Source organism: Ischnura elegans, chromosome 13 (genome assembly GCF_921293095.1).
Source record: "Ischnura elegans chromosome 13, ioIscEleg1.1, whole genome shotgun sequence".
In the NCBI taxonomy this organism is placed as follows: Eukaryota; Metazoa; Arthropoda; class Insecta; order Odonata; family Coenagrionidae; genus Ischnura; species Ischnura elegans.
In genome coordinates, this window is record NC_060258.1 from 4,684,927 (window position 1) to 4,712,426 (window position 27,500).

Below are 27,500 nucleotides of genomic sequence, written 5' to 3' on the forward strand. Positions count from 1 at the left end.
CACCACATCTTCCGCGGGGGTAACTGGGAGGCATGCCAATATTCAGCTCAGAATTCATTACCTTCATCTTCTCCTCTTGATCCTATATCTCAATAATCTCTCAAACGATCGCTAACAACCCTAAGAAAAGGAGTAAGAAAACGATATCTATCCTTTTTATCTATTATATCCAGTTGAGAGCATTGAAATTATTTTTGCCCAAACAATGACTTGCGGTAACAAAAGTTGGAAATCACTTTACCGTCATTTTTTATGGCACAAAAGTTAAGGTAAGCCTGCTCTCTGTGTGTATGAAGGCCTCTTCCTATTTAAACGCCTTAATTTTACGCATTTTCAATTATACTACGTGTCAGGTGCATGTCTGTCAATTGCATGATTATATCTAGTGCGATTTGTGTATTAGTTATAGAAAATTAGCAAATGTGAATAACGATGCTTTTCTAATTAGCTATTCGAAAACTCGGCTTCAATCGAAATTTCCGGTACTCTTTTCATTGAGATATAGTCATGTTATAGGCAAATTGTGGGCGATCTAGATCTTTTAGATCTGAGTCCATCATTAGTCAGTTCTTATGAGGGCATCAGTGTGTTCAGGTTAGATTTCTGCACATTAGTCTTTGTTGGGACACGGGATTGTATGTTATACCATAACAACTCAAGCCTGATGTAAGAATATATATCAGATACTCATGGATACATATTGACTCTTCAACTGTGGGGTATGCTGGCTGCCGAATGAGTGAGTGGCACGTGGCCCCGGGGCAATACAACTGTGCACTCCAATGCCACCAAGTGACAGACTGATTAACTAGCGGCCCGCCAAGCCACCCATTATGAACCTAACAGTCTTCATCACCTGAACCCATATCTCAATCTTGCAAACGATTTGAAGAAAAAGTGATATCTATCTTTCCTATCCATGAAAGTCAGTTGAGAGAATTGCGATTATATTTGCCAAAGCAATGATGCAGTATCATAAATTGATGATCCCTACAGTTCAATTTCTTTTAAAGCACTAAAGATTAGATAAGTCCGCTCTCTGTGGGTACAAAGGCCCCTTCCTGAAGCACGGGATGAGCGGATGTCATGTGAGTTGCATGTGACAAATTGTCATTCACCACAATTTTCTTCAAATCTTGTTATCTGAGAAGTATTTTTTCATCACTTTCGATTGAGAATTCTAAGTTTTAAAAGGCATTGAATAAAGAGTTTTGCATTACATGAGTATGGTAGTTTTTGCATCCAAGTAAGATAAGTATTTTATTTTAGGCTGTGGAGCTCCATTTCGAAAATCTTTTTCAAATGAAATCCGCCATTTTCAATTCCACAAGGAGTAGTCCTATCACTAACAAGAAGACATCACCGAAGTGATGTTCGAGAACTGGATGCAGATGTTATTTCCTGAAACTATATAGGTAAGGTAGAAAAAGTGTCATGGCTTTCTTCCGCATAGGCCCTTGTTCGAGAGATATTCACTTGTAAAGATTTTGTGAAGCACGACATCCCTTGAGTAATTACTACCTCTCAACTATGGCCGTTGTGGTGCAGTCTAGGGTGCTACTCCTTTAATCTGTTGTAGGTGTCCTGGGTGTGAGTCCCAATGTCTTCAATATTTTTTTCTCTCTTCTAATTTTTGAAGTCACTATAAAAAATTCGCATTTGTTTCATTAAGTTGCTTTGTGGTTTTTTTTTATTTTCATATAAATTTATTGATTTTAAATGAAACTCTTTAATTGTGCCCGACAATGCGAATTAGAGGACGTATATAATTACTTACAAGCAAATTTCCACGGAATTTGATCATGCTCGCCCTAGCCATTGCTCCCACAGTGTCTCCATGTATTTGTAATCTCAAGTCTGTCTTCTCAACAAATAAACACCTTTGCCTATCCTCACACTCACTCACTGACCCTAGCCTGGTTCCCCTCCTACCCTTCCAGTATCCTGCTTTCCAGCAGCCTAATCAAGCTTTTTACAAGGTCTTATTTGTTTAGCTATCGCAAACGTTTTCACAAAATTGGGCCTCGGCACCTAGGGTCAGCTGTGAAGGGAGTGTCGTTGGGATGGAAGTCTTTGAATGATGCTAGAAGGCAGGTCATAAGGGAGGCATGGTGAGTGGAAGGATGTTCTGTTGTTAGGATCAAGATTTGTTGGTGAAACAGTGGCTGGGCTGTGGAGGAAATCTAATGGAGGGAAAGCCTAGTGCCGAGCAGAGGAACCGAGAACCAAAAAGTTATAATACAGACTCATCCTTAATGTCTATATATCTTTCCCACGATAGGCAGTTGAGAGAAATGCAATTATTTTCACATTGACTTGCAGTATCGTTAATTGGCAATCTCTAAACCTCCATTGTTCATAAGGCATGAAAGATTAAATAAGCCCGCTCTCTGCATTGAGGCCCCTTCTTAAGTCACAGGACAAGCACACATTGTTAAGATTTCCTTCTGACGAATGGATCGGCCATATTTTTCTTCAAATCCTGTTATATTGGAAGTATATTACCGTCATTTTGTACTGAGGTTGCAGTAAGTTTATAAAGGGACATGTATTTTTTTTAAATGGTTTTTTGAGGGCTTTTTAACAATTTTTTTTGGTACAACGTATTTTCTTTTGTTTTGCATTTTGGTTTATGCATTTTATTGTGCCATTTGTCCCAAATCCCTTTTCAAATGCAACTCCCGGCAGAAGTTTTTTATGTGAAAACTAATGAAGCATATCTATCGCAAAAATTAATTTTATAATTCTTTTTACTATTTTGCTTTTATAATATGCTACAGATTAATTAATAGGTAACGATGCTAGACGGACTCAATCATTTTGGCTATTTACAGGCGGTTTTTCGTTGGTTGACGTTGTTGCTAATGTAAGAATGAGCGTGAATGTTCACATAATCTATGTACGCATAAAAAGTTAATTTAATGGTGAATATGGTCCTATGTTCTTCTGGAGATTCTGGAGACGATAACTTATTCTACCAAAGCTTTCATTTTGAGACATGAGTAAGAAAATATAGCGTTAAAGAAGATGCTTTTTGCGGCATATTTACTGCAAATATTGGCTTCGCAGGTGAATACAAAACTGTGTACGAGACGGTGCACATGTTTTATTAATAATAAGTGTATGAATAAAATTCTAGAGTGAGGAAGTGCTGCCAGAGGTGGAAAACTAAGTGGCAACATCAATTTACACACAAAAATCAAGTCAGTCTTCTGCCGCCTACGACCTAAGGCCCTGTGATGTAAACAAGCGGTTCAAGATACGCCCATAATAGCTACTCTGTTTTAGCACTTGCATGATTTGAACTTGTATCATTTCTGAGGAAGCGTCCAGTGCAAGCATGTACACATTCCAATGACTTCTATCCCAGATAATAAAATTATTTGGGTAGTTCCAATCCAAGGGAAATATAAGATTATTTGGATAAAAGAAATAAGCATTGGTCATGGTGATTTCATTCTAATTTAACCAGAGGTCCTTCACTCGATACCCAAGAAAATGTAACATTATTTGAAACTAATGCCCATTTTTTTCGGTTCATAAGACTTACTTGATAATGATGACACTACGAGCGAAATTGTAGTAAATCCAAGGGTCTAAGGATAGACGAGAGACGAATAGGACAGTGGGAAGATGAGAATCGAATAATCGCATTTTTATGCAGCAAAATATGAAAATATGCGGTGTTGCGGGGATAGCGATGTCGTGAGTGCGGAATCTTTTCCTTATTGGTGCATTCTGTTGCCTCTTTAAAAAATTATGGATCCCTGATTCAATGACATAGTGTGCGATATGATATTCTGTTTAAGATTAATATGATGAGAGACAGATTTAATCCTAAAATATTTTATCTATTTTTTAGTTTCCAAAAAATGACACTCATTCCACTGAAAAATTTGACCATTACCTTGTATGTAGGAATTACGAATTTGATTATGCTGCCATATCTTATGCATTATAACTTACTTATCTAAGTTTCCGTCTCAATTGTTCAAATAGCCAAAAAAGACGTCAGATGTAGAAAAATTCTACTTAAGGGACCGTAGAGCGTAAGTGTGGGTTGAAAGAGACTGATTTCCTTAATATTTTCCTGGCAATTGACAAATGCATGCACCGTACAATTAGCATAAGTTTTTTTATGACTCAAGCAAACATTGCCATGCATCATGCTCAGTACAAGTTGTCCATGAGTTATTGACTTTCACTTGAGAGAAAACTTCAATTGCAAAAAATTGAAAATTTCTGTAATAGAAAACAGGGGTGAAAACGCGATGTGTAATCTATGACGTGATACGAACTATCAAGAATTACATTTTGCACATAATTTTAGGCATTGAAAGTTATGAATTTCTTAAAAGTAAACATGGGATACTCATAAATCTAAAGCTAATGTTTCATTTTTAGCAGAATTAATATAATTGATCTTATTTTTCGTATAAAGTTATGGCAAGGAAGATTGCACTGATGAGAGGAAACTTTTACTCTCGAAATGAAGTGATGTATCAGGGTACAATGCAGTACTGAAGCAGATATAAACTGAACAGGGTCATTTGTAGCAATCCTCCCCGCTGTGAATAAACTGGCATTACTGATAGTAAATGTACAAAGTACATCTCCACGCAAGTTATGTGAGAAATGGATCTTGGTTGTATTGATGTCTTTTTGTAATTATATTGAAACAAAAGATTCACAGAAAAAATCATCATGGTATAGGAGTATTCTAGCAATAAGGTCGTGTACTGTTAAAGAGTATGTGGCATTCTGCGCGTCTACTGTGAATCAATTCCTGTCCCTGAGAGTGTTGTTGAACTAGAGTTAAATTCGGCTCCGAAGCACGTATCTCACATACAAAAGCGACCCTCACGCAGCAAAGAGCAATAGCATAACATTCTACTCCGCGGCTGGGGGTTGCCAGCGAACTGAAGGCAACAGACTCAGTGCAATCATTGTCCCCCTCCATTTCCCCTTCTCCCACAAGCTGAGACTCGCTCAGTGGCTGTGGGCGATGTAAACAGGAGAATGATGCTGCCATGGAGAAAGCAAAAATAGCGTGCAAAGGTTCGCATAGATTGACTTAGTGTCGACATTATGAAGAGTATATTAAAATGGTATGGATTAATATGAAGATAATTATAATCGTTTAAAAAGAACATAAAAAATTTTGGGTTCTGTCATCATGCACACCGTAGCAGGCAGCCAATTTAGCCGAATTTAGTGTTTTTACGTGGTCAATTTTGCAGTATGTAAAACGAGAAATGAAAAATTACGACAATATTTTTAAATCACGATGTTTCTTTTTCGTACACTGAAAGAAAAAATTGGTTGTGGTATCCAAGAGTTGGATCCCACACCCAATTTAAATGGATGCTGGGGCGCCATCCATTTAGTTGGATGAGGCAGCCATTTTAAATGGCTGGGTAAGAGATGGCTGTGACAACCAACTCGTTGGATACCACAGCCAGCGTCGTTGGGTCTTACGCTCATCTATACTGGATGCCGCAGCTTTGCGAAATTGTTGCCGTAGCGTATAATGAATGGGTAATATTTAGAGGATATTATTATTACTAGTGGCACTAGTTAAATATTGTATGTAGGTTAAATAATAAAAGAGAACAATGATATTTTAATATACGCCTTTATTAAAAAATGGAAGAAACTTTTTATAAAGAAATTAAAATAAACATACATATGCCAAAGGTACTCTTGAAAATTTTCCACATTTTTCCAAACAGAACATTCTACAATGCCAGATTTATCAATCCTGCCAAGACATTATCATTATCATAACTATCAATATTCCGTACACTTTCCTTCCTCTCCTGCAAATCTGTGTGTGTGACTTGCTTTTGACTTTTACATCAATGACAGAAATAATTGGCTTTAAACTGTAGTAACCTAGCCCAATATGTCATTTAACCCCAAATTATCTTCAAGAATTCCAAAGAGGGCAAAAAAATCTATGCTTGCCAACCTCTGCCTCAGCCTCAATTCCATACCTTTGCATACAATTTATGCCTTCCTCAAGGATGTTAAAGACCTCAGAGTTTTTGTATTTTTTCTATTTGTACAACGAGAAAGAAGGGCTAAAAAGATATTTCCTAAAAATGAGGTGTTTAGTGGCGAGACATAGAAGTGTATAGTGGCATAGAAGTGCACTTCACCTTCTAGCCGTACTTTTACTTATTTCATGATCATCAACTTAAAAAATCTACATTATTCTCCGGTGACGCACTCCCCCTAACGGCAAAGGGACTTTTGTCTGACACTTCCACTTGGGCATGATTTAAGTGGCTTCGAAGAGCTCATATGAGAGCAGATATTCTAACTGCTTCCATCTGTGCCTAAAAGTTTTCTACATTTACTATCCGGAATTTATTTTCTATTTCATCATGGCAACTATTACCAAGGCGTGACTACTTAAGACGTGATTACTCCAGGCGTGGTCATTTATATCTGCATGGGACCTATGAGACCCATTAGTGTCTCGTGAGTTTACCACACATTAATATTAGGCTCTCAAGGAGATGGCCCGTGACGTCTCTTGTTTACTTAAATGCATTTTTTGACCTCAATTTCGTCCCTGAGCTGAATCAGTGTTTGTGGACCATGGCAATAGTGGAGTATCTCTCTTGAATCGTCCTTCTAGTAACGGCAGGATTCTAGAGAAGAACGGAGTGAAATGAGTTCACATACGATTTTCAAGGAATTAACTGTGCGTGCTTTGGATTCCTGTGTCAAAGGTGAAGTTTTTCAGTGCTTCTTGTACATTCAAATGGTTTGACATTGTGTGTGCTCGTTTTCGTTTGTTTGAAAGTGTGGTTTAATAGGCAAAAGTTGTGCCGATTCTGTTCTCAGGTAACCTGTTATTTTTGTTTGCATTCTAAGACTACCTGTTTTATGTCACCTCTAGTTTATGTAATTCAAAAGAGTCATTTTCTTTCTTAAGTGGAATATTTACCTCCTATAACTTCAGGAAGAAGTGCATAACATAATAGATCCCAAAAACTCGGTCATTCCAACCCCTGTTTCGACATATACACAGTTCAACAGCCATATATCGGGAATAGATATCAGGAAGATGAAAATTCTGCAAAATGTAAGTACAAATTCAATAAGTGGTAGTCCAAATTCCATGGTATAAATTTTGAATAATGATTAGAATGCTAGAAACATTAGAGCTGGAGGTTTCACTAATTTTCCGATGTCTATCACATAAAATTACCCAAGATATTTTAAATACATCTAATTAATGTAATACTGGAGGCAACGTATGAGCACGTGTAACGCATATTTTGCTTAGGACACTTGTTAGAAGCTAAACAAAAATGAAGACGTATGTGTACACAAACATCGTAGTCCCTCAAAATTTCTTAGAAAACATAATTTTTACTGTAGCCATCACTGTATCGCGAGCATATTCAAATTTGACATGTGGCAAATCTTGGCAAGGGGCAGAAAAAATCAGTTGCTTTACACACTCACAATAGAAATTTGATGATACATAGTCACGTACATATATCAAATGACCTAGTTACGAAAAAGATTTTCAATAGTCGCAAAATTAATAAATACATTAAGGTCAATTCAAATAATAAATGATAGTCTATATCCTTTTAAAATGATTCTACCTTCGTGCTTCCGAACATGAAGTATTTTATCACCTTTCATTTAATTTTTCTGAAGGCCTAATGGGAGGCACTTGACATTCAACGTCCTCTCTCGTCAACATCATTAGGTTTGCGTAGTCAATGTATTCTTCTGCAAAAAAATAACTATGCCATTAAAAATACTCATGCTGGAAAAAGAGTTTATTTAAGATTCCATTTTTTATTATTTCTTAGACCAAAGAAATAATGCCGTTGAATGAATGAATGATGATCAAAGAAAGGTAATACTCTTGCAAAATAGTCTTATTGACCATACTTAAAATCTCTACACCATTAAATACGTGTTTCGTTTATTGGTTCCTCTTTTACAGTTAGTTGCCTAGGTTATACATGAAAAGACAGCAACTTCCTACTCTTAGCATAAGCCATTAATTCATCACATAAATCAGTATCTATTTTTTGCACGTGTAAACATCAAGAGTAAGTATATCAGGAGAAAAATTATAGATAAAATTCTGTGATATGTTACACAGCTTCGAATACGGGCAGAAAAGGTCTATATCGACCTGAGTTCTAAATTTCGTGATACACAGTTCTGAATTGCAGTTCATACGCATGACATTGTATGCATTTAGGGTACAGGCCTTGAATAATTAGTATACAAGTGTCTGCATTTCACCTTGCGTAGCAATACTCAGGCTATAGTTAGCATGAAATTATCATTGATAATGAAACCCATAAATGATAACTATCAAGTACTTTTCCGCAAATTTTTATCTCATTGTATCCTTTTTTGAGTCACATTATGTCACATATTTCATGAGAGTCTGGCTTCTGGTGATGATCCTCGAGTTGACACGCATTTAGTGGATATTGACTTTGTGGAAAACTGCTTGAAAATTTTCGTTAATGAATTAATTGAGAATTCCGATATATCATTTAGTAGTAGTGATATTTGGCTACACATGTACTAAATGCAAGCTAAAATGTATTCATTTATCTAGTAACAAAAAGCATAATTTATATGGCAGTCATTGAAAATTGACCGGAATTATTTTCGAGAAAACAAGGGTTAAAAACACAATACCCAACATGAGGATAACATCAAACAACAAGATAAAACCTTTAACGGCGAAATATATTAAGAGTTGCGCATAGTAACGGAAGCACAATTAGCAAGCTTACCAGTAAATTTTCCCGCGAGACTGGTCAGGTGCAAAGTATCAAGAAAATCCCTAGTTTGGCTATCCATATATCTTCTCGTCTTCAAGTGTTCTAAGAATATAAAAAAGTATTATGCCAATGGATGGCTATATTTTCACAAATGCTAGAGCTAACAGAAAAACCATTTACTTACCTCCAAGCACGTCAAGCACGCTAAACATGTGCACTTAAGAACTGTATGGGATTTTATCGCTAGATGGCTCTGGCGTAGAAGCAATATTCACCATCGAGTTGGCTGTGGGATCCAACTGTTGGATGAGCGATCTCTTCAAGATTGGTGTGGGGACCAACACGTGGACCCTACAACCAAGTTGCGAGCGTCCAATTTAGTTGGATAGTACACCCAATCGCGTTGGCTGCCGTGTCTTTTGCAGTGGATACTGCATCTAACTTTCACTTACCCAATAAAAAATTGGATGCCACATCCAATCCTTTTTTTTGAGTATAAATAAGCATTCAAATGTTATGTGCATAGAATAACAGAGGCCTCAAAGGAATCTGCCCAGACGTCTGCAGCGTAGTTTTTGGTCTAGATATCCGGGAGCCTTAACACCACAATTAAAATTATAGTTGAGTGAAAATGTAGCAGGATTCAAAGAATGATGTTAGGAGACAGTTTGGTGTCTCTTCATTTAGGTTTTTTTCACAATATTAAAGAAAGATAAAATTCGTGCTGCAGTGAATGAACTAGGAACACCTAGTAGTCAAAAATATTTGCTGCAAGGGGAACATCCACTTGTGGAATCTGCATAATTCAAGTGATTTTGCCAAGAAATGTCTGCTAGACTGCCCATAAATGGTACAATATGAAAGAGGAAAGCCTGACTATATTTCCAATTGGGAGAAATATCTTCAACCACCGAATCATGCCATATATCAGTGAACTTTTAAGCCAATTTTCTCAACTGGCAGATGTATTGATTACACATTCGAAAAGCTTACATTGTAGGCATAGTTATCGCGAAATTATCCAAAAACTTCCTCCGCATATCAAGCATAGTGAAATATTTAAAACTTTTGAGAATTATGTAAATTTAGTTTAAACTGTTTGTCACAACCTCAGACGATGCTGTATGAATGCCATGTACTAAATTATTAAATAAAAACAATTACATAGACAAGACGATGTAATCAAGATATGGCCTTTATCCTCAATAAACCTTGCATTCTGAGATGTAGCTCCGCTACGTTCAGGTGCGATTTCATCTCCATCATTATTCTCACCTTTAGCTTCACCTTGTTGCCTGTATGGAATGGTTTCAGCAATATCAACTTCACAATTTTTATTTGCTCAAACTGCAGACTTTATTATCAAACTCTTCATGACTTGTTATTTGGTACCATTTCGATTTGAATTCACTATCAGATTCTGCTAGAATGTTGTAAACTGCGTTGGAGTGTTTGAAACTGCAATAAAAATTTTTTTGAATGTTTGGCAGGTGACATATTGCCAGCTGTTAGCCAGAAACATTATCACCTGCAGAATATTTGCTTTTGCACTTACTTCGTAGATGGTGGATGGCTACGTTAGGTTATCTTCTCAAGATTCTAGAATACAATCTACTAACTTCCCACAGCAAAGTGTTGAGAAATTTTTAGTTATCCCCTTTCCATCGGTTGCGCTAAAGATATTGATTTTGGAGGCAGAATTCCAACCGAATATTTTTTAATCACTTGAGCTTTTGCACAGTAATCAAGTACGAAGGGAACCTTTCTTTGTTTTTGTGCTAATTTTTTATCCTAACTGGTCAACTATTGCAAAAAGAGGCTCGCAGTCACCCATACATTGATATTGGCTTGGTACTGTACTGGTTAACTGCTAATTCTTAACCCTTTAAAGTAACGAGGTTAAGCACTTTTCCCAACAAGGAGAAATTATGAAAGCATGAAAGTTGTTAATCAGTTCCCGAACCATTTGAAAAACACTAAACTTATGATCCTTCACTTTTTTGAAGCCTGTTAGTCTTACGTAACATCAACTAAGAGAGCCATTTGGTTTTGTTCAGTAATTCAGTTCCGTTTCATCTGTGTTTTAAATATCATCAGCACAAAAATTCTCTAGTATTGGGCAGTTACTTCAATTTCCACTCCTCTGCTCTCAAAACTTTTTCTAATGGCAATAGCTCAGTTGTAAAGTTGGGTAATCTGTTGAATTTTGTGCAAGATATTGCAGACAAAAAGCTCTTCGTATGCAACATTGTTCATCTCGACCAGTCTCCTCCACTTAACATCATCCTGTAATCCTGAGAAATTAGCCCGTACCTGCTCTTAAACCCTCACCACTGATGTTGCTACTTCTTTCTCGCCATCCTGGGCTCATTCTATCATCATCATGGTTGGGAAACAGAATCCAAATCCTCTAACGGGTATTAAAACAGCAAGAGCTTTAAGAATAAGGTAATTATAGGTTTCCTTGTGAGAATTAAGACCACATTAAAGGAGGAGAATGTGAAAAACTATTCCGGTAGAAAAATTAATTTCATCATGAATATAGTCAAAGTTTCCAACTCTTTGCCCAATAAAGCAGCATGCTGTCCCATTTAAGTGGGAAAAACTCTAGGATATTCAGCCATTGGGTTCTGTTCTTCAAGATTTGGCCCAATTTAGCTGCTGCCTCAAGGAACTGGTGGACCCATTAACCGGAATTTATTGTATTAGACCTCTACATTTGCAGGTCTGAGAGAAGCGATAAATTAAGAGAGATATTTAGCTGAACAGATAGGTATGGATATTCCTTTTTCTCCCAAATCATTAAGAACTTGATAAAATGCTAGTTGTAATTTTGTTTGAGCATATCCTTTTTATGTGCAAATGGCTGTTGTCATAACACCCCCTACCAAACATTTTTTAGATGGCTTGCAGGGTAGTACGTAGATGAATAACAAGTAAAAAATGTGGAATCCAAGATTTTTATCTGGAATTACCAAGGTTTTTTTACTTTTTATGCTGATTTTATTCCATAAAGTTACGCCTGAGGCAATGTATTATTCAATACTCTGCATTGGCATTCTGCATGTTTGTGAGTAACACATTTCTACTTTGTTTAATTAGTATTTTTTGTCTTGAAAATTAAATTAAAATGTGATGCCTACTCCAATATGTGTCTCGTCTGCATTCTCTTTTTGGAAACTCAAAAAGATTGTCTACATGAGTCAGGACACTACCTTGAAGAATTAATATCACAATTTATGTCCTGTTAACCAGATAACTGAAATTTTACAGTGATGTTATCTGTTTGAATAATTTCTGTTTGTCTGTGCGGGCAGTGGGACTCAGGTGTATGTGGTCATATACGCTAAATTCAATCACAAGAAGGGATGGAAAATTTCCAGGATGAATAAATAGGATATTAGGGGGAGATAAGAAGTTAACAGGAGTGTTCAAGGAAGATAAGATGGTCTGGTGACTCAGGAGTGGGACCCTCTTTGGAAAATTTTAGGAAATATCATTCCCAGGAATGGATTTTGATGATATTCTGTCTTGTAATTACCAAATTACAGTTTATGAAAAATGTCATCTTTTTAATCGAAAAAATTGTTAGGAGGGAGAGTTTCACAGCTTTAAACTTAAACCCTTTCCTTAAGAAGGCCGTGTTTCCACGGCTTGAATTTTTCCACGTAAAAGGGTGGAGACCATGTTCTCACGGTTTTGCGGTCAAGTGCCATTAGGGTCCCTAGGTGCGAGAGGTCCGACCCTTTCTTATTGTCCGTGTGGAGACTATCTGGGCCCATTCCCGCACTTGATGTCTCTCTCAAAGAAGGTGCTCATGGTCACTTATTTGTTTGCAAGTAAAAAAAACGTGCATGTTGCATTTAGAAGAATTACATTCTGGATGTTCTGTGGATCAATTCCAAATTTTAAACGGAACTCTAGTGTTCATATTAATCGAGTTTATCATGACCTAGAATACATTTTGGAGACCCTAATGTTAGATGTTTAATCGTTATTTTTAAAACTGACTTGCAAATTTATATGAGCAATATTGTACTGATTTACAGCTAAAGATATACGTTACTCTGTTAGCCACTTTCAAAATATACATTTGCGGTGAAATTCGATGAAATATCCGATTTAACTCCTATGAAAAAAGCCCTTGTAATGTAATAAAATATGATTCTCTCAGTTCTTTGGTGCGAGCCAAAATTAAAGCAACTTTTTATCAACCTTTGTATACAAGCTTATTACAAATGAATTTCGCTATAAATGCTAATTAATGCATATCCTAAAAATTTGTGAATTTAATGTACAAAAAAGGAATGTTTTACGTAGACACATCTTGTGGGAAGCAGTCCATACCATTGCTGGAAAGAGAACTGCTCTACCGGGGTAATTACCCTCTTATCTTGATTCTCTGGTGAGGTTACATTAAGGTGGTCTGCCCTGTGAACAACACTGGCTTCCCTCGGAACACATAAGCACATTGTTTTCTTGGAAAAACATTTATCCCTCCATCTGGCATATCCAAGAGTAGATTGGTGTAAGTAGCCTACTGAAATATGTGGAAGAAAATGACCTCACTCTTCTCAGAAAAACTCAATTTCTTTTCAAATTTTTTTTGGTGTCAATTCAAAATTAGCCGTTAACGTTTTGCTACCTATATAAGGGATGGTTTCTGAAGAAACTTGCTGTGCGATGCAGCCCATACCATGACTGGAAGGAGAACTGCTCTACCCAGGTACAGTGGCGGAAAAAATTAACGCAAAGCTCTTTGGCATCTGAGAGCGACCAGTTCAGTAACTACTTGTCTTCCAAAATTTTGCCCTCGTAATGCTCTCATACAACCGGGAGTTTTAAAAGCAATATATCCTGTATACCGAGGAAATAATCATGCCCTTCGCATCATGACAAGGTGCAAAAGATCCAGCTACAAATTCTTCACAATATTCTCCGATGCTTTGCCCTCGTCTCACCTAGAATGAATCTACTCTTGTCCGGTCATCAGTTGACACAGCCGACATATCGGGTATTGAAACTACCTTGTAACCCAATCGTTCTGGTAGTGTAGTGGGTGAAGTATCATGCTACAAATTGGAGGTTCCATGGATCAAGTCCCAGTGACGGATGACTAGAAGCTGCACACACACACTTTAAACATTTTTCTGATCTTAAAACTTTGCAATACCTAACACTAGGTTCATAGGATGTGGCATGGCTATTGAATACCTGCACACTTATTTATTTCTTGAAATTCAACTACTATATTGCATAACCATTTGGGTAGTTGACTGTGGAGTTAATTTTGACTACCATTTCCGCGTCGCCCAACCCAGCTTCAAGGCCCCAAACCTTTAGCTGCATGTGCGATGTGTCACGGACTATGCTTCTTCTCCCCTTTAAGGAAACACTCCTATAGAGTTCCTCACAGCAGAATGAAAGCACTTTTTGTGCCACTTCCAAGAAATAAGTAGTCTGTTTTCAGTTCAGTATTGCAATGCTTTCCTCAATATTCTATGCCCAGTTGGTGAAACAGTTTCAGTAGACTCTTGGGATAACAAAGTTCAGAGTACCGAAAAGCCAGAGGTTTGTAGAATGAAGTTGGTATGAATGTTTCTTTTAGGATTCATGTGCAAAAAATACTTTGTCAAAATTTCTTGTTTCTTCAATCTCCCATACGTATAATCCCAATGCAAAATTGCTTTAGAATCAAATGTTCAATATACGTGATTAAATTATGCTTAATTCCTCGATATTCAAAGAAGAGGCATTCTGAGACCTTGCTCGTAAGTTACTTGAGCAATGCATCTTGGAGAGATGTTATCCTGCAGAATGCAATTCCGCGTCACAATCGTGCATTAACTCAATTGTGACGTAAAGATATAGATGGGCATGCAGCATGGCCAGACTTGTTCGCTGGATGAAAGAACTGGAATGGTAAACAGTTCCTCACTTACACTGGATTAATTGATAATTTTTGGCGGGAAGAGAATCAAACCACCGTAGAATAGATAGGCCTCCGCATACGCGGTGATACCAAATTCAATAGAAAGGCTCTTAATCTTGAGAAGGTATTGGGTACTCCCTCTCTTTTGCATGTTCAAAATTTTGTGGAAGTCTTTTTCATAGCCCAATATGTTTTGGTCTCTAGCAGAATTCTTATTTTGCCTTGGAAACAATGATTGTGTGTGATGCCAATTTATATATTACTCTAGGTTATGTAAGGAACAGGTATTTTTGTTGTTTCTTTTGTCAAAATAATGTTAAGTTTTATTGTTCCAACACTGCTATTGACAACTGCTAAATTAATTATTTCATATTCATTCTGTTTCCTTTCAGTCTATATTTCATCCTTTCGTGCCAACACTGAGTGTGTTACTCCTGGCTGACTATTGCCACCATAACTCTTTTCTATCAGCAAATTCCTGTCTGCGAAGTCCAACAAACCCTTAAATAATTACTTCATTGTTTCAAATAATGGCGAACAACATTTCTGCTAGCAACTGGGAGGAATTAGTCGAGGAGAGGCTCATTGCAGGACTAGTGACTGGTTCATTTCTCCAGAATAAAGAGCTACTGGACATGCTGGAAGATGTGGATGTACAATACATGTGGAAAAAAACTCTCTTGCATGTCGGAGTGACACTTGGGAAGGCTGATTGGGTCGAGGAGCTGCTGGCAAGAGGGGCTGATCCAGACCTCGTGGATGACACTCAATGGAATGCACTTTCCTCTGCTGAGGAGATGGTGCGACGTTTCCCTGAAGATGTGGACCGTTCCCTGGTTTTAAAGTTGGTAACATTGGTTCACAGGAGGGACCAAGTGACAATGCGTCGCCTGAAAGCATCTTCGAGTAGGAGCACTGACAATGTCACACCCATGGCAAGCCCTGAGTTTGATATTGAATCTCTGATGTCCTCTGTGGACACATTGAGACAGGAGATGAAATCCCTTGTGTGTCAGCTGAGCTCATCCTTGGAGGAACTAAAGGCGCAAGTTTGTGGATGTGACACACAACTGCGTTGCCTGGGGGAGGCCATGACGTCAACTGCAGGGGATGTGACATCAATTAAATTTGGACTAGGAGGGGAGTCTGTCGTGGAAACCCCTCAACCTGATCCAGCCAAAGCTAGGCAGGAGTGTGTGGACGGAATGTTGCGTAGGACTACGATATTTTATGGAGATGGAGTTGAAGAGATGCGTAGATTGTATGAGAGACTGTATGATGGTGATGAATGTACTGCTTGCATTATTAAGTTTTTGAGTGGGGATGATCGGGTGAAGGTGATGGTGGATGTGCAATCTGAGTACATTGGACGGATGAAGGAGGAACTTGTAGATTTAGATGGAAGCAACTGGAGTCAATGGTATTCCTTTTGTGATTTTGAGAGTGAGATTGTATATTTGGGTGCAAAGGATTGTTCCGGTGATGGTGAGAAATACGTAAGTGCTAGGTTAGCCGGGGCCCTCTCACAATTATCTCTGAAATTAGTGTTTGATAACGAGTGGAGGCCTTATAGCAAGGGAGATGCCAAACGGGAGCATGAGTGGATAAGGGCTCTGGAGGAGGTAGAGGAGGAGGGGAGGAATAGGGGTGAGGAATTAGATTGGCTAATCAGGGATGCATTGAGACGGAGGACACAGTTAGCGAGAGTTAATTACCTCGCAGCTGCTGTCCCTCGTATTATCACTTTTTATGGATCCACAGAAGGAAGAGCTATTCTGCAGCTGCAAGCCCCTATCCTCCTCCCTTTGTATTCTAACAATGTGATGCCAACATTGCTAGCCGAGGTGAAGGTGAGTCCTACTTCAATTTCTCATACATATACTTCCCCTTTCAGTATATTCCATCAACACCAATTATTTCCTCAATTATCAGTTTGCCTTCCTTTATTCCCTGTTTTAACATAAACAATGTTAAGAAATGGAGTAAATACATGCCGTTACATTACTCTGGAGTCTTTTTATTCATTGCTATGGGTAAAAGAGATTAAAAACTAATATCCAAATGTAGCATATTTGCGCTTAAATTTAAATGTCACCACTGTATTGAATGATGGAAAGAATGCCTCATATTTTATTGGAGGTGTTTGGGATGTGGTGGTGACCTTGAACCTGTGGCACATAATTCAATTTCGTCCTGTGTTTTATGTGTACTTTAAAGTTTGTTTAAAAGGTATAAAAGTATTGCAGTTTTATCATGTTAAATAGCAATTAAGTAAAACATTCTACCACTCCATATTCCGAGTTGCAGATTTCTTGTCATAAGATGATATGTAGCAATTGTATGTTCTTAGATATCATAAGTGTTAAATGGTGACTTCAAACCAAAAACTCCAATGTAATGGATATATATTGAAGTTGAAGTTAATATAATTTAAGGAAGTGGAAGATTTTTGAGCATTGAATCCGTGCAACATCAATCTAGTGATACACATGTTAATTCCAAATAGTTGTGAAAGTCTTCCCATATATTTGACTCGTAAAATAAAAGATTATTTTAGTACGGAGGTTAGTTTGAAGATATTGTGCGACTCCCCAACTAGCACAGATTTTGCCTTATCCCTAAATACGAGGATATTATACATATATGCCGTGACGAAACCTATCTGAAAGCAGAGATAAAGTATGAATAATCCACGCGGTTTTTTGGGATAAATCGGAGATGCACTTCCGCATTTTTGGAGATATGCCTATCCTTACGCCGTATAATTGCCGATAGGTGGCAGCTGTTTCGCGTACGATCGCTGCGCTGCCACGCGAGATTCATGAGAACTACGTGAAAATAATGTAATAACCATATTAACATAAATTGGCTTTCGATGAGGGAAGATTCAATGCATTATTTTTCATCATTGTATTTTATTATATTATGGTATCCCATATAGCATCAAATATGCCAGAGACATCTCACAAGGCATATATGACCACTCTGTCTATGAGGTCTGTATGCCTATGAGATCATATCTCGTGAGATTCCTCTGAGATATTTGATGCTACATGGGATACTGCAATACAATACTGTATAATAACATACACGATGAAATATAATGCACTGAATCATTCACCATCGAAAGCCAATACCGCATTAGTCTCCACAATGAGGTTTTTTTCACTATGTTACACATTCACGCAAGTTTAGGAACATACCAAAAAATCCATTAGAAGAAGGTGGAATATAAACAAAATTATTGCTCTAAAAACGATATATTTAATGAATGATTCATCTTGAAACGATGTACAATACACTAGAACACGGAGCAGTGTTTACACCTTCAGCGGTAAACCATAAATCTTACTGTTCAATTCCTTACATCACATTATAGAGGAGACTGGTGAATTACCTTACGTATGGTTTCTAAAAGCACAAATTCGAAATCCATTACCGTTATACCCTAGAATTTGGCAATTACAATCACTAATACCTCGCATTTGTTAACAAATCACAGCACTGTCGATGATTCCTTCATTAATATCCACGACAATCCGGGATGTTTTGATGTGTCGCCACAACTGTACGTACCGGCGTAGCCCACATCGAACTCAGGCACACAAAAACGATGCTTAGGTCGCATTATCACTTTAACTATTATTGTATTCACAAAATAATCAACGATTTTTACTCACAAACACCACTATACACAACACCAAAAATGTAAACACGAAGCCACTATAATGGCTTTAACCGCTTTAACGGTAATGGAGGACTACAGCGCTGCTATGCGGCCAATTTTGGCAATATGGTACCATGACATCCCCTCCCCAAACGCTTGAAATCGTGGAAAAAAGGGATATTACACATGGAGGATAAGCTTATCCCCACAATATCTGATTTCTCTAAGGATAAGTTCAAATCTGTGCTGACTGGGTCTTGGTTTTATTATTGCCATTTCAGTTTTGTGTAAGGGGGTAATATCTTATCTCACTACGAATTTGGACCTATTATTAACATTGTATTTTGATTGTGATTGTGTAAGTTTTTCATTTTTGCATCACTTAATTTCTACTCTTTTCTTTCAGAGATGAATTTGGCCTGATATATTTGGACATGACTTGGTCATGGTGAGGACATGATGAAGCCAGTCCTGAAAAGAGAATTTTGTGTATATCAATAACATTTTCATCTAACCTCTCAGTCTTTGAGCAGTTAGCAGTAGTTAATTAGTATTGTGTTTCCAGCAAAAGATACAGCAATCTTATGTTAAAAGTCACTTGTTTTTATTGTCTTCATATTTGTTATAATCTTGTATGTAGACATATCTTTTAATCAGTCTAGTCTTAGTTTTGGGACATTTATATTTTGATAAAATTTCACTTTACATCTCATGTACGCAAGGTGTTTTTGGAAGGTATGCACCATTTGGCTTAGCAATGTAATCTTACTCATTATGTCGCTGAAAGCCATCATACACACAAATCAATTTGCAACAAATGCTGCTCTTTTCTAATTGTCAAGATTATATTTTGCCTGATGTACTCATGTTTGTATAACCCTTCAGTGAATATTTATTTGTGTTGGTTGATTTCTGTGACATTGCTTGGCCCATGCATTTGCAAGACATTTCCGTGTAGTTTGCAACTCTGATGCTGTGAGCATAATATTATGTAGGGCAATGTATTCGTCAAATATTAACTTCAAAGGCCTTGTTTATAATGCAATCCTTGACACAGAATTTAATACTGCATTCCTCATACATACTTTCACCAAGGTTTTGATGTAGATGTTCTTTAAATGTAGATGTTTTTTATGTTGGAAGACACTTAAGAAATGTCTTCGTTAAGTAATTTAAAAATTTATCTTATTTAATTCCTTTACATTAGTATACATTGTCCATTTTTATCTAATTTCCTGTCTGCTTTTTAAATATTCAATGATGTTACAGAGGAGCATTACCTTCATTCATGCACTTATAAATTTTCGACATAATAATAATCAGTTTACTGGAAGAGATGCTCTGCTATTTAAGGAGCAATAGTAAATGTATCCTAAACCTCACAAGTGCTACTGTGGTTTTTAAGGAGTAGAGCAAATCTGATGGTTTAACTTGGTTCCTATTCTTTATACATTAAATTTTGCTGTTTCTTTTTTTTGCCTTTGTGATACCATCATCCTTTGGGAGTCATTGCAATTGCAGGGTCTATTGTTTATAATGGCTATTTATTTGTCAAATCTTTCATTGAATGAATGCATTTGGTTTCTTTATTTTTTCATATTCTGCACAATTTTACTTTATTTTTTTTTTTTCATTTTCAGCCTTATTATGTTGCTCAATCAGTTCCTTCTGTAATATTAACTTTTGTTAAGCTATATATATCTTCCTTCTGCTACCTGGAAGTATCAGAAATGTGGTACAAATGACATTTTGTTTGTTTTGCGAAGAAAAGTTAGTTTTGTTGTTCATATCATGTGTTTGATATTTTTATGTTGTCCTCTTAATAATTGGATTTAAAAAAAAGATATTCACAGATTGATCTTTATAGTAATACCTGTGTTACAAAATAGCAGTTGGCATAGCCAGACTAACCATTAACATTTTGTAAAATTGTTCGAAGTGATGTGAGTGTAATATATTTTATTCATTAAATAATCTCAAGTGATGTTATAATTTCTGGATTTCTATAGTGACTTCATAGTCATGTCCAAAGTTACACATTTTGCATTTTAATAGCAATTTATGATTTGCAATTGCTAATGCAGGATAGTGATTAGGTATCTATGAAAATAACTATGCATCGATGAATTATTCCTTCTGATATTTATGGCCCTATCTCTGTAGATGGATGCAATATCTAGCGTAGCACATTCAATAAATTGCATTATATTGAATGTGATATCGTTTAACTTGGAATTTATTAATGTGTGCAGCTAATTGTTGTTAAGTTTTATCCAATTTAGCAAATCATTCATCAGATAGAATAATATTTTGCAAGCTCAGTGTCAGTAATTTTTTAGCCTAGAAATTAGTATCATTTTTAGTACGTCAGATTCTGTAGAAAAATTATTCTATCGCTGATGAAAGCTGAGACAATATTTTTCAATTTTGTAAACCTGAGGTATGAATTGAGATTGGAAATAATAATAATTTGATTTAACACATAAATAGGTTTAGTTAAAAAGGATGTCCTCCTAATCCAAGGATTGAACTCATTTTTAATGGTTGAGGGTTCGCATCTTATAGTGGATTGGTGGTACACATAGGTTGTGTAGGCGCCTGTAAATTTAATATGGGGAGAAAATTGGCCTTATTTATTTTTAAATGTTGTTACATTATCTGGTGCAATACAAAGATTGAAATTTACGAATTTTTCAGGTATTTATCACATGGAGGTACATCTCCCCCTTAAGCTATCATTTCTCGTAGTGTGTGATATAGTGGTGTTAATATTATTTCATTGACAATGAAGGAAAAATATTGGTGTCTGCTCATGATAAGTTAATAAAACCATTCACAAAAAAGTTGAAAATTTCCAAAGCCTTAATTACTTTTAGAAAGATGAATATATCACTTCATACTAATGCAAAATGGCAGTAAGTGAATAAATCGGTGGTGAAGCTATTGGTAACGTCCAAAGAGCGCTACGAGATGCTACAGACCTAAGTTCTCGGGAGCACTGGTCAATAGACTGAGGGATGGCTACGAGAATTTCTCCTTGGAGTCAAAATTATATAAATGAACGAGGGTGGTGTAACTGGGATTTCAAGATTGAATAGATTGTTTTAATGGCAAATTGAGGCAATTATGGTCATCGGATATTAATGATTGTGTTGGAATATCAAAAAATGTATTTTATTTTGCAATATCGAGGTTGCATGAAGTAAAGCAAGACGCTTTGAAATGTATCTTTTACACCTACTCCTGCATATCCCTTCCAAATAAAACTCATTACCCTGGTAAAGCAAAAAATAGGGCCGTAGCACTCCGTAGTGAATAACGGATTGCTTGGGAGCTTGTTGTTGGCGCTCCAAAGCATTAGTAGCGTTTTTGGACTGCACCCTGTTAATGGAAAAAAAATTACAAATAAATTCATCCAGTACAGTAAATTTATAAGGTAGGATATGCTTAAAATTTCACGAATCCATATTTCTAAATAAGTTATATATGTAAATAGACATGACAATTGAAATATTTCTTGAAGCAGCGTCATAAGATCATTAGTTATAGGTATTTCCAATTCCTACATCGCCTCTAACAATTTTGCTATGATTATCGGGACAAATTTGCCACAGCCGCATCTTTTATTAGTCCTAACAATCTTGAATGGTCAACTGAAAGTAAAATCTTTGTCATGATTAAAAGAACCACAAATTTAACGTTTTAAACATGCTGAACATTTAAAGAAAACCATTTTTAATAGCGGCATATTCAATTGAAATTGTCCATTGAATCGACAGATTTTTTCCCATCTGTAAGGCAATTACAGTAGCAATGGGTATTGCGTAGCAATGGTTATTGCGTAGCAATGGGTATTGCGTAGCAATTGCCTTGTCATCTTCCTATTGGATGCTTTTGATTTGTCTTGCCTTAAAACAATCTTAAAAAGACGCGTGCAGGGTGAATAAACTTTTGGTCATGCAGTCAATTCGCACCAGAGCTACTTCAGGCTTTCACTACCTCATTGGTAACCAGTGGATACGTTTCTTCAGCTCCGCTAGAGTTACCTTGGAGCTAATCATCACACCTGACCATCGCGGAAATAGTAACAGATACAGACAAGAGTCAAGGGGGGGGGGCGCAAGTGACATTTTTAGTTACGTACACTTTATCGTAATAAAAAACAAGTTAAACGCAAAATTTAAGAGAGTATTTACCCTCATTATACGAATATGCTATCTTATTATACAACTTACAACAATCTTAAAAAAACTTACATTGTGGTTGTGCAATGTTCGGCAATGCCGGCGGCCCCGCTAGAGGGGGCAAGCGTCCCTTTTCCCTCAAAATGTATTTGCCACCGTGCGAACTAAATCCGGTGTCCCACGGTCAAATTAGCATAAACATTTTGATACTACGGGACTGGGGTGTCCCACGATGCATCTCATTTCGATAAAGAAAACTAAAGACGATATTTATGTAAACAAATTTGGAAGCTTGTGGAAGTGAATGATTCTTGCCCTTTTTAGGGGGGAAATTGTCTGAACAGGTCTCTTGAACATAAAAGAGGCGAAAAAAGGAAAACAGAAGGAATGCTGAACTAAGCCTTTGCTGGAAAGGGGGTATGAAAGCGTTGGGGTAAGCATGCTAAACATGTTGGAGAAGGAGTTGGTCGCCGATGTTATCGATAGAATTGACAATAATTGAGGATATTTTCATGTCCCTTATCAGCAAAGGATGAGGGCAGTATAAAACGGCAGGATACAAACGTGAGGCAGTTTATTCTTGCGACGAAAATGTTATTAATAAATGATGGTCATTTTGGTTGAGAAGATGTTATGGATAGTACAATAAACGTGCATTTAGATCACATTTTTCTCTCCTTATCTAGCAGTTGCTAAAATAAGATTCTCATCATATAACAATAGTGATAGAAATGGGCAGCTGCTGTGTTTCACAGGTTAATCGTCGGTCTATATTAGTCATTTCTCCAGCTGCTCGCTCGCAATATATGCCTTCAACAAAGATAACCTGTAAAATTTGGCCTCGATACCTTACGTAAATCTTTTATTATTTCCAAAAATCCCTCCTTCTATTGCGATTCTAAAGATCGCTTCCTTTCTATTACAGATCAACTAATTATTACGAATTTCCTAGTTGAGAGCTTCCATCGCCTAGCACAAAGACCAATTTTTGCTCATATTTACTTTTAGGGCCACACCAGGCGATGGAATAGACGATCACGAACATATATATATATATTTGAAACAATGTTTAGTGAATTCACTTCGTGGTATGGTGATATTATAAATTTAAAACAACCTTTTAGTATTCCATGCAGTACTAATGAAAAAACTCGGCTTGTTTCGATCTTTTCAGGTCTTTATCTAGAGGTTTACGATAATGATAATGACCTGAAAAGGTGGAAACCGGTTGGGTGTTCAATGCATACTGTGTGGAATACAACAAAGTTAATTTTTTGTCCATAATTCATATATTTATTAATTAAAATGCTCGTGCAGATGATAAATAGGTTTAACCTATGAGGCCTGTGTGTCAGCGCTTGGCGATGCTTTTTTGTCAAAGGCCCTTTAGAACCTGTCCTATCCATTTGTACAAACGATAGGACCAAAAGCCAATTGGATGAAATTTTGACCGTGGGACAGGGTGCGCGTCAGTTGTATCAAATTTTGATGCAAATATTTTGATGTAAATTTTAATTAATTAATTAATTGAAACAATTAATTAAAATTAATATTGCCTATGGTCGGAAAGTTTCCTTCGATTGATAGAGTATTTATAATCCTTCTTTTAGCCAAGCGCTACCTGCTAACAGCGGTGCTTATTGCCTCACACCAAGATGGCCTCACACCGCGGCGTCAGGAATCAGAATGACGTCTCAAGGGCTTTTCACAGCATTCATACTTGGCCGTCGCGTTCTCGCGGGTTTGAAAATTTTCACATTTCATTTGATCGCTAAAAATAGATATCGTCATTTAAAAAGCTAAAAGCGTTAAATACGTTCTCAAGGAGTACTATTTCGATTTAGGCAATAAAAAATAAAATAGGAAATCACCCCTTTTTAATTTCAGATCAGGAAATTATCTGAAAAATTATAATTTTTATATCTTCTCTTAGATTTACCATTTCCGAGAAAAAGCCATTCGAAATTTAGCTGCGAGTGTATTTTCTCCGCTCCCCGAACATTATTGGACGGTTCCAATTGCTAATAAAAATGCTATGAAAGGTTACATCACATTATAAATGTAATTTCTCATCTTATACAATATAATTTTGCATTGTGTTTCTATTGTCTATAGTTTGGTGAATTTTTTCCTTGAAATTGCACAGGAATCTAAAAGCCTAAAAAAATAACCTTGTCGAATAATCCTTTCATAAAGTCATTCGGTTCTCGCCTTATCGAAAGATAAAGTTACACACTTATTTTTATTTATTTTTTATGCAGCAACTCCCGATTATCCGGGCTAATGATGAGGATGAGTGACACGAATAATCGGAAAACACGGATAATACAAACTTTCACTAAAATTTCTTGTATTTTCATAATTTACATAAATCAAACAATCACAACAAAAAATCAATCATAAATGGTAAATGTTAAAGAAAAAATTACACAAACAATTTCGTATATACCGGGTCTACAATTTTGATCTGAGCAGTTTTTATTGAAAAACTAACTGTTTGGCCAAAAAATGCAAACAACTCATTTTCGTGACCTTTGACCTTGAATAAAATTCTTTGCACACACGGGATCGATGGGTTCTTTTCAGGATTTTATTAGAATACTATTCCTAGCGTTTCTGTGAATTTTTAGCTTGTTGGGAATTTATGCAAGGGTCGATGTTTATTTTGACCGGGCTAATAATTTTTAGGAGCATATGTATTGTAGTTTCATCTCAGGCGTAACTGCATGAGGTCAAGGTTGAACAATTTTCGCAAAAAAGACAACCAATGTTTATGGAAGTACCCACTACCTACTATGAAATGTTCACAGACGTATCCTAATGTTTGTGTAACCTCAATGGCTCAATGTTGTTTTCATTGCATAAACACAAGGATTACAATTTGAAAGTAAAGCTCCTAGCGGATATAAAACTTCTACATCTACATAATACCCTGCGAGTCACCTCTAGGGTGTTTGGCAGGGGGTGTACAATCGCCAACATGCAGCATGCAAGAGGACCGCCGCATGTACACCACACGGTCGTAGAGATATTACGCATGCTAGCAAAGTATACATGCATGTTCATGCAAACAAAACTTACCATTGAGGAGTAAGTCTCGGGTTTCCAGCCGGGTCATAGGTTTTTTTGGAACCCTAGGGCCCAGCTAGAAACCCCAGACCTCTTCCTCCAGTCTATTCGCCGGGAAAACCTTAGATCCTTCAAAACTTAACAAGGGTTAGTATTTTCTATTGCAAATCCATGCCAGGTTAGAACCAAGGGAAAAAAACATGTAATGAGTCATCTTAGCGAGTGACGCCATTAATCCTATCAAAACGTTGATATACTGGTAAATAGACGCTTCAGTCGTAGTGGGTCTATTTCAGAGCGTTCATTGATTCGTTCATTCAGCTTTCTTTCTTCATCATTTTTTCAAACTTTCACTCTCCTCTGTATCAATTGCTAATAATTCTTCAATAGTTCGATGTGAGTTGGAAATTGTAAAATTTTAAGGCCTCTGAAGCCATTGTGTCCTCTGTTAAGCTCAGTCAAAGTCAGTCAAAGCCAGTTAAGGCCTCTGTGTCCATATTTTAAAAATAACCACGCAGAGGAAGTAAACCCGACGAGAATTACAACACAGCCTGAAAGAGAACCACACATCAGGAATGGTTTGGAGGACCGAAAAGCGTGGTTTCGAACTCCATCGAGAGAAGTGTAAGAGACCGGATGCTGGCTCGTCATGTTCGAAAGCACCTGCCTAAGCATCGCACGCTCTCTCCGTTCTTTCCCTCTGCTTGCACCTTACCTGCACATCCCTCTGGTTTCCGGTCGCTCCTCTCCCACCAATAGGTACTGCAACATCAGCGACCTCCGAGCCTCACACGCCACGGCGATGGCAACGAATCGGAGAGGTGAATGCCGATCACGTGGGGACGCCTAAGGTGGACTTGAGAGAGTAAGCAGCTTGGCAGCGGAGAGTCGATCGCGGGATGTAGAGAGAGCAACATCTACTTGGGGATCAATAAAAGAATGGTCTTAATCCCTCAAAATCTTTCAATTCTTTTTCCTGGACTTCCTCTGACGGACCAGTAGCGGTCGTAAATCTTACAGAAGAGAAAATATCTCGAAGAACCCGTAGTACATGCTGACTGTTAAGAAATTCTCGTTGATTACTGTTGGTGAAAGAAGAAATGCAGATCGAACCACGTGGCCCCTTCGCTTAAGGAATAACGAAGCGAACCCAACACACAAGGGCCTTGAGGTGATGACACACAAGAGAGGGACAAAGCGAGGACAGTGAGCTAATGAGGAAGATATAGTGTCTCATGCTAGAGGAGCTGACCCTTCTTGACGTCTCACAAGCAGTGTAGGCGGCAGTTTTCAAGGTAGTAAAGTTGAAGAAAGGCCCTTAATTTTGGGACGAAATTAGTCAAATCGCCGGCATGAAACAGAATTTCATCGAAACATTACAAAAAAATTGAAGAAATAAAATCACGATGAAACCGTATAGAAAAAAACATTCTTTCAAAAAACACTGTATTTGTTATAATTTAAAATAAAATATTTGAGGAAGAAAACTTTTTTCATGAAGAGGATCAGTAAGCGTTGTCGGTGCGCATCACAGCGTTGAGGGGTCAAATATTCGATGTGAAACATTTTATTGGAAAATAATGCATGAACAAACAGGCCAGCATTTTCCAGCCATGAGTGGTCATCCTTATAAAACGCAACACCTCTAATTTCGTAGGAAAGGCTGTAGTGCATAACATTCAGGATATGGTAGGCATTTTTATCACGGGTTTTTGTAATCTGGAGTAGTATTTCATCACTTCTCTAATAGTTGGTAACATCGATTTAACGTCGACGAGTTCCAAATAAGGGACAAGACGTCTCACTACGCATTCTTTTTTTACCTTCTACCATCTTCCGATTTGTATAATCAAAGATGAACGCCCTCC

General features: G+C 37.1%; 1 protein-coding gene across 1 annotated transcript; it reads left to right on the forward strand.

Moving 5' to 3' along the window:
- The first annotated feature begins 15,110 nt into the window (after positions 1-15,110).
- Positions 15,111-20,353, forward strand: LOC124170351. Its single transcript, XM_046549075.1, has 2 exons — positions 15,111-16,562; positions 18,786-20,353. Exons 1-2 carry the CDS (start codon positions 15,243-15,245, stop codon positions 18,789-18,791), a joined length of 1,326 nt encoding a protein of 441 aa, XP_046405031.1. The 5' UTR covers positions 15,111-15,242; the 3' UTR covers positions 18,792-20,353.
- The last annotated feature ends 7,147 nt before the right edge of the window (positions 20,354-27,500 follow it).

Coding starts and splice junctions, on each gene's coding strand:
- LOC124170351 (XM_046549075.1), top strand. CDS start 15,243: ATGGCGAACAACATTTCTGCTAGCAACTGGGAGGAATTAGTCGAGGAG.